Genomic DNA, 8,991 nt, shown 5'->3' on the forward strand with positions numbered 1-8,991 from the left:
TGTAAAGAGCATCAGCGCTGTGACTCCAGTCCGGTTTATCGTTCAGGTACTCACAAGAGTCCGTCTCATTGTCCGCTTCCTCGATGTTCGTCACTGATGTTCTCTATGAAACCTCTGAGGCCTTCACAGAACAGCTGGATTCACACTCACATTAAATTACACATAGTTGGACTGTTTACAAATTAGGCGTCTCCTACTGGTTGCTCTGAATTTTACTCAGGGGCATCAGGGTAAAAGGAGCATGCTGCCCTTTTTTTGATTTCGGTTTTTAAAAATAATTTATCCTTTTTCATAGACTTGGTTTGATCTGTGTGTGCCCAGTAGGTGGCGGTGTTGATCTTTACAACAGGCTGCTTAAAGTTTTATGTGCAAATAGAGAGCAAATAAAACCATAACACCACAAAAGACAATTTCCTGATTTCCCTTTGAGCAGCGAGTCAGCCCAGCACGGGAAGGAAAGCACGACATGAGCTGTATCAACAGGAAATAAAACATTTTTATTGATCATTTGTGTATATGAAGTTATATAACAACAGTCAGAAAACTCCACAGAGTGAATCACTACACAAAGTGAAACAAAACTGTAAAACACCTCATCAGAAAATGAAGGTATACACAGCAAATATAACCGTCAGCGGCTCGCTGTGGCTGCGAGCGATATGGCAGGAAAAAACACCCCAAACAGTTCCACGAGAATACAGAGAAAACTTCCACACACAAAATACTCAAGCAGGCAGTTGATATACACAAAGGCAACTAGGATCTTTCTACAGCATCAGATTCTAATACTTTACACAGCTTTGCTTCTGAAAGGTCAGTGTGGCTTTTCCGTTGGAGAGAATCTTGTCACACAGAGAGTTTGATCAGCTTTTTTTTTTTTTTTAGGGGAGATTTGCTTTTTGCTGATTATACTTGCACGCTTTGGTAGGAAACCGCGATACGGGGAGGAAGAGGGGGAGGGCGTGGCGTTGCAGTGCAGGTAATAATGGCTTTTTGCTTTGTAAGGTTGTTTTTTTTTTTTCCTCCCAACCTCACATCACAATCCGATGGGTTCTGCAACGCTGACCCGTTACTGAATTCCCTGATGTGTCTCTGTCTGATCAACGCGGCCTTGATTCGCCGAGGCCTCGGACTTTAATCCTTTTAAAGTTTTCATTGAAATCTGAAGCTGTTCTGGATTTCATGGATCTACGCGCGAAAAATGTCAAATAAAATATTCCCTCAAGTCGAAGAGAGAGTGCCGATGGGCCAAAGTGAGACAATTCATTAGAGGTTGGTTGCTAAATATATATTTAGACACGTGTGATAATTCAAATAAAATTGGAAACACAAAGAAATGAATGTTTTTATTGAAATGTAATTTATTTAAGATTTAAACATTAAAACAAACAAATCTCTGCAAGTTCATTTATTTACATCTATTTGAATTTAATTGAATTCTAATGATTTCATGATGGACCCAAGCACAGGAAATTATGAATTAATTAAAAACAAATGAGAAAATTATTTAAAGTTTTATTTAATGATTTCCACATTGATGAGTTTAATTGTGTATTTAATACAGTGAGACATTTGAAAAGCAATTTGTTAATTTATATTAATAATGTTGCAATTTGATTGAAATGATCACAATGATTTACCATTTTATATTTATTGGACTGTGGCACATTTAGCTCCTGGTCAAGATTAAATAAATATTGATGTTTGTGATAATTCAAATAAAATTGGAAATACAAATGGGAAATAAATAATTATTTGAATGTTTTGAATATTTATCAAATATATAATTTAGAAAAGTGAAAATCAGTCATTCACATTTAAATTAATATGTAAAATTATCTATTAAATGTAACTATTTCATTTTTCTGTGTTGCAGCCTTTCCTGAATTTCTTTTACCTTTTTGATGCCTTAATAATTAGTCATAGAGAAAGATTAGGTTTTTTATTAATGGATTGTAGCATAGAAGATTAAAAAAAATCTGCTAGATATCCATGAGGTGCAACCTGGAGCTAAACATGATGTCCCAGCGATGTTCTGTTGGGTTTAGGTCAGGGTGCATGGAGGCCAGTCAATGGTATCAGTTCCTTTATCTTACAGGAACTCTCAGGCATTATCATCCACCAGGAGGAACCCAGAACCCACTGAAGCAAAGGATCTAAGGATTTCATCCTGATAGCTAAACGCCGTCAGGGTGCCATCGTTTATCCTGCACAGGTCTGTGCATCCTGTCCATGGACGTGCCTTCCCAGGCCAACACTAAGCGGTCACCAAACCAATCATCCTCAACAATCTTTCAGGTTCACCGCAGCTTCTTCAGACTGTTTCATGTCTGTCACATGAGCTCAGAGGGAACCCGCTCATCTGTGAAAAGAACATGGCGCCAGAGCTGAACCTGTCCATTCTGGTGATCGGATGTCCGACCCTTAGGTCACTCTCATGAAGGCGGTTTCTAACGGTTTGCTCAGAGACATGGATACCAGTGCTGCACTGGAGGTCCCTTTAGGGCTCTGGCAGGACTCATCCTGCTCCTCCTACAAAGGAGCAGACACCGGTCCTGCTGATGGGTTAAGGACCTCTAACGGCCCTGTCCAGCTCTCCTAGAGTAACTGCCTGTCTCCTGGAATCTCCTTTATAATGTTGAGACTGTAATGGGACACATGGCAAGCCTTCTGGCAACAGCACATATTGATGTGGAGCTGGAGAGCCTGAGTGATCTCTGCAGCGTCCACGTATCGCCTCATCCTACCGACTTATTCTCTGATTAAAAAGTGTTTTTGAGCAGTGTATGAATCTTTAACAAATTATTTACAGGATCAAAGCTCCAGTTCAAGATGAATTAAAAATATATCTGTGTTAAAACAAAAATAAAACCACTAGTAAATCAATTATTATAGATTTTTTTTCTTACAGTTTAAATGTTTTCATAATACACAGGATATAACATTAAATGCTCAATTCAATGTTGATTTTACTGGTTATTTCTTAATTAATTTACATAAAATTACATTTTTGTTTTCTTTAATGTATTCATTGCTATTTTATTTAAATTATCACATATGTAACTTCTGTTTTATCGAATTGTGCCACTCTTAGCCGTCAATGGGGATGAGGTTGTGTGGAAGTTTATAGACAGGGAGAGCTGTTACCCTCACACAGGTTATGAATGGAGAGTTTAAAAATCATTTAAATTACTATAATTACTTTTTTTTTTACAACGAAAAGTGCAAAGTACATCTAATAATCTCACGAATAAAGAAATCTACACCAACACAGTCTATACTGTACATTCAGAGTTTTCTTCTCAAATATAAAAAAAGGATATTGACTCAATAAGGCAGAAAATAAATAAAGACGAGATTTAAAATGTTGATGAAAGATGCTTGTTGTGCACTAGATATATTTATCTCACTTCTATATTTCTTTCTGACATGAAGTGGACATATACATGGCATTTTTTTTTTTAGGGATATTTAACTTGTTTGGTTTTTAACTGAGACTCCCTGAAAGTTCTGATGCTGGAACTGTGTGCAAGACGAGAAAAACAAACCTGCAGGAAAAAAAAAAAAGAGGGAGGAAAACCCTAAAAGGAGGCAAACAAGTGCGGCCTCTCCGGGACGGACGAACGGACGTCACCCTCTCTGCTGATTTTAACACTATGGGATGAACATACAAGTATTGCACAGTGCTCAACAAAATGCTGTGTGAAAGCGACCCGCTCGGATAAAAACGCGTGACGTCGTGTGCTGGCGTGCACGCTCTCTCTCTCTCTGGTTGCGTGTAGAAGGAGGGGGGGGTAGGAAGGGCGGGCGGGCGGGGGGGGGGGGATGGCATTAAACGCTACAACATCACTACAGAACAAACTCGCTACCTACCGATAAATCTACATCTCTAAGCACACACGGCAGTCACAGTGATACACAAAGCAGTCCTCGGAGACTCCTATGGAATGACAAGTAGCTTCTTCATAATAGTGCTATCAACTACACAATAACATTGAAAACATTTAGAAAGTCCTCCTGAAGTATAAGCATCGAGTATATGCAAGAGGTTCCTCCGAGATAAGAAACGTCATGGTTTCCTAACTGGACCCGTAAAGTAAAGGACACGATGGACACAGCAGACCATTAACTTTTTTACGGCTGTTCACCTGCTCTCCAGGTGTAGTCATGTGTTGACGGCAAACGTAAACTGATGCTGTCGGCCTAAAGGTGCGGGGCCCAGAGCAGGCGAGATGGAATAAAAAAGGAGGCGGGGGAAATCCATTTTCTCACTTTAGGAAACTGTACGCAGAGTCTGATATCTGTTCTCTGAGTTTATAAAAAAGTTATGCTTGGACTGGAATCTGTGCTGTAGGTAAGGGAACCTATGCCACCCACCTCCACTGTTGCGGAAACTGCAAGCACAATTTCCACGCCTTCCCTTAGTTTATAAAAAAATATACACACATTGCCAGCTGTTCCCTCAGTTTAGAAAACTGTACAAAGGAATGTGCAATCAGTTTATTCACAGTTTAGAAAACCAGATGCACAGAATGGAATCAGATTTATTCGTTTAGGAGACTCCGTGCACAAACGGGGATCTGTTCCTGCAGTTTTGAAAATGAATCGCTTAGATTGCAATCAGTTGTTTCTCAGTAAGAGAAATGATTAGAAAACTGTACAGAGAGACCGCACTGCATTCCCTCAGTTTGGGAAATTATACTCAGGATTGAAATCTGTTCCTGCAGGTTTGAAAACCAGTTGTGCTAATTGCAGTCTGTTCTTTCAGTTTAAGGGATGAATTTTCTGTACAAATTTCAACCTGTTCCTGCAGCTTCCAAAACCGCATGCGTGTAATCCGATCCGTTGTCTCAGTTTAAGATATCGTGAGCATGCACTGGATTCTTATCCTTTAATTTAAGGGATTGCAATCCTTTCTTTTACAATTAAAAGAATATTCAGGAAATACAATATTTTGGGATTTTCAAAAACCATTCACACACATTGCAATTCATTAAATTTAGGAAACTGCACACAGACTTCAGTCCATTTCTACGGTTTCAAGCACTCCAAGCATGGTTTACGCTCCATTTAGAGAGTTGTTTAGGATAAAAGTATGAGTTGTTAGTCCGCAAATAAGCAAAAGAGTATTGCTCATTAGGACTGACGTTAAAATTTTAGCCAGATTTTCACTTCCAGAATCAATACCTTTCAAGAGCAGGAAATTATAAAATAGGTTTCGATTAAAATAAATAATATTCTGAGCATAATGTCTCATAAAAAAGGCTAAAACTGTGTCTAAAAAAAGTGCTAATGATGTACAGTTTGCTAAATTGATGGGCCAAATTTCCCCACACCTCTGTTTTTAATCGTTTGCCCTGCTTCAAAGAAACGCTTGTTGTCCCTGTGAGGATCTCTGGCTCCCCATGCAGGTGTCTCGACACAAAGCAGAAATGTTTCCTAGAGAAGTCAACGAGCGAGTTTCAAAGACGTCCAGTGCAAAAACAGCAGCCACATAAAAGTTTAAATTGGCAGTAAAACATGGCTAGCTCTATTGTCACTGTGAGAAGGCAACGCAAAGCATACATAGACTGCGATTTAGGGCACCACTGCAGCCAGAGGCATTGTTCCCGAAAACCCGGAGCTACGACCACTAGGGAGTGGGGGAGTGTGCATGAAGAGAGGCCCTCAACTCGGCCGCCTCCCTGAAAATGGCAGTGTTTAGAAACTCAACATTCAGTTGAGACAAAGTTGGATTTTTTTGTCTTTTTCTTTCTAGGCCACTCCTCTGTTTGAAGGCAAGGTAATCATAACAGAGCAGCGCCCCCTGTTGTCTGCCGGCCTTAAGTAAAAGATCGCAAAAATAAAAAGTATCATGCACTTTACTAAAAATAGTCAACACGCTAAATTGCGCTAAAAATAGTCCTCTTGAGTCCAAATCTGCATTTCTTTTAAAACCTTTTGCTAAAATGTGACACTTCCAACTACGACAAGGCTGTTTAAACATAATATTGTCAAACAAGATTAAGGGCACAATGGCTACAGCTTGGTGCTTTTTTTTTTTTTTACCCCCCCCAAACATCAGGTCTGTTTCTCAAGTTTTGTAAAAGAAAGTGAAAACCATTTTGCCAAATGTGAAAAGACGACAGACTCAATCGCAATCTTTTCAACCCGAACACATACTGCAGATCCTGGCAGAGAACTAAGTACGAAACATCACTAGAAGTCATGTGCTTGTAAAAGGTCCAGCAGCATAATTTTCCCAAGAGAACCATAGCAGTTAATGGCCTTGTTTTATAATAATCTGTGTTTTTTATGTGTTTTTTTACCCTATGATGCTTAACTGAGAGCCAGACGCCGTCCTTTACGATCGGAACATTTTCCTCGCTCGCAGGTTGGAGATAATTGTCTTTTTATTCTGGAATGCAATAAGGTAATAAGGTAGACTTTTTAAATCCTGGGATATATAATATTGGCTTTCCTCTATATCTGCATTTACATAATTTAAAATAGAACATCTTATTAAAAACATCGAGATATACACAGATTAGGAAACGGGTAACAACATACAAACACAGAAACTAGAAATCATTTTTGTCTGCATACTGATATATACAACTGTGGTACAATAAACTCTTTCAGTCATGCGCTATCTATACAGATCATATTGCTTAAAAGAAGGGGGCTTTTGGTCGTGGCGGTGAAGGGCTCAGAGAAGGAAATCAATCAAATCAGAGAGGAAAACAAACGGGGAACCTAAGAGAAAAAAGAAAAGCGGGACGTTTGAACGCTTTACTTTGTGTATTCAGAAGGTAAAGGGAGGGCTTACATGGATGGACCCATATATCACTGAGGTATTTACACAGACTGGCTAAAGAGTACTACAAGGCAAGGAGCTGAAAGGGGCCCTGCCTATTTCTTGGTGGCGAGCTGAGCGTCCACCTCCTCCTCGGGCTTCAGCACGTGCCACTGGGCGATTGGTCTCCGCGGGTTGGCCAGCATGTCGGACCAGTGGCGCAGCTCCGTGCCCGAGCTGTTCAGGCCCACGAACACCTTGCCAATGGCATCGTTCTTGCCGATCTTGTCATAGTCCAGAACAGTTATAACAACTTGCACTTTCTGCAGTGGGAGGAAGAGGAGGGAGGCGGGGAAGACAGCAGATGCACAGTTTGTTTTAGAAACATTCAAGTTCCTTTTTTTTTTTTTTTTAGCTGGAGTACGAATCCCCAAACTGTCCATTTCTGTTTCTGGAACCCTGTTATGAAGTCTCATTTAGCATATAGATGGAAAACAACTTGTTTTTTTGATCCTGAAGAAAAACAGACGTCCGTATGTTGTTGAGACTTTATGTGAAAGATCAACACACTGCAAAAACGGAACTTAAAATAAGTAAAATGTTCTTAAAATGTGTGTATTTGTCCTTGATTTGAGCAGGTAAATAAGATGATTTGCCAATGGAACAAGATTTTTGCACTTAAAATAGGAACAACTCATCTCCATCATCTTATTTCAAGTGCAGGATGTCTAATTGTCTTATTTTAGGGGTCAAAATACTCATTCCATTGGCAAATAATCTTATTTACCTGCTCAAATCAAGGACAAATACACTAACTTTAAGAACATTTTACTTATTTTTAGATCAGTTTTTGCAGTGCACAAAGTTGTGCAAAGGGACAAAAAAGTCGTAGTAGTAGTAACTTTATTTGTCCCAATATGGCCAATTTTTGTGCAGTAGTAATAAACATTCACACTTCACACATAAAAACACAAGAAACACATATAATTTAAAAGTAAGGTGTATAAAAGTAAGGTACTCATGGTTTTTCATAATTTCTGCAGCTCCTCCAGAGTTACTGTGGGCTCAATTCTGGCTTGTCAGTTTAGGTTGTTGCAAACAAAAAAGACGTTTTGTACACGGAAATTTAAAAAAACGCTATCCAGGAATTACATTTGAAAAACGTCTTAATCCAAAAAAAGTTTTGTGGGTAACTTTGCTGTTTTTTTCAGATTTTATATATATATATATATATATATATATATATATATATATATATATATATATATATATATATATATATATATATATATATGAAAAATCTAATTTATTTTTTTGAAAATAATTTATTTTTTATTTTCTCTTTCAAAATTCTCTCTCAGATTGAGTTTTATGAATTGTATTCGTATTAAATTGCATTTTACAGATCCTATTCTCTTCACTTCTGGGGGCGGGCTTTCCTCTGGAGCTTTTCTATTGGTCCGGTTGGACGTTAGCAATAGTTTTATTGGTCAATGTATCAACTAGTGTAGAGAATGTGATCTGTGATTTGTGAAGAAAGTAATTCTTAAAACCAAAATTACTCTCAAAACCTTTTTATGATTAACAATTTATTCAAAGTTTAATTTCTGGATTGCATTTTTTTTCTTCAAATTTCCATTTACAAAACGTGTTCTGTGCTTCAACAATATTGGAACAAAGTTCCCTCCATAGTGAACAAACATCTTGTTAGGTTTGCACTTGCGTCAAACTCGTCCTGTTTTCAGATGATGGAGGGAACAGTGCTCTGTAAGATGCTTTGATATTTCTATATCACCTAATCCTACTTTGAACCTCTTCATAACCTTGTCTGCTGTGTTTTCTCTCTAATGTTGTCTAACAGACATAGGAGGCCTTCACAGAACAGCTGGATCTATGCAAAGACTGAACTAACTCTGGTGGACTCCATTTAGTGAACAAACCACATCTGGCAGTAGGTTGCACTGGATTTCATTAAGTGGTATCAGAGTGACAGGCGCTGCGTAAAAATATTTAATTTTCTGATTTTTATAACCATGAATCAGGACATTCCACTAAATTATGTACAACCTTCTGTTGATCTATCTCATAAGATCCCAATAAAATTAATGGACATAAATATTAAATAAAATAAACGTTTACATAAAAAAAAATCCTTCTCTTAAAATCCCTATTCAGAAACCATAGGAACAACCTCAAAATTAGGTATATTATTGACA

General features: G+C 38.2%; 1 protein-coding gene across 1 annotated transcript in view; it reads right to left on the reverse strand.

The window, feature by feature from the left end:
- Positions 1-476: 476 nt before the first annotated feature.
- Positions 477-8,991, reverse strand: part of syt1a (synaptotagmin Ia) — a 32,859-nt gene continuing 24,344 nt past the window's right edge. Inside the window, exon 5 of the mRNA XM_036149300.1 lies at positions 477-7,098. Within this exon, the coding sequence (XP_036005193.1) occupies positions 6,892-7,098 (207 nt within the window). The 3' untranslated portion in view covers positions 477-6,891. The remainder of the gene's footprint in view (positions 7,099-8,991) is intronic.

Source organism: Fundulus heteroclitus, chromosome 17 (assembly GCF_011125445.2).
Source record: "Fundulus heteroclitus isolate FHET01 chromosome 17, MU-UCD_Fhet_4.1, whole genome shotgun sequence".
Lineage (NCBI taxonomy): Eukaryota > Metazoa > Chordata > Actinopteri > Cyprinodontiformes > Fundulidae > Fundulus > Fundulus heteroclitus.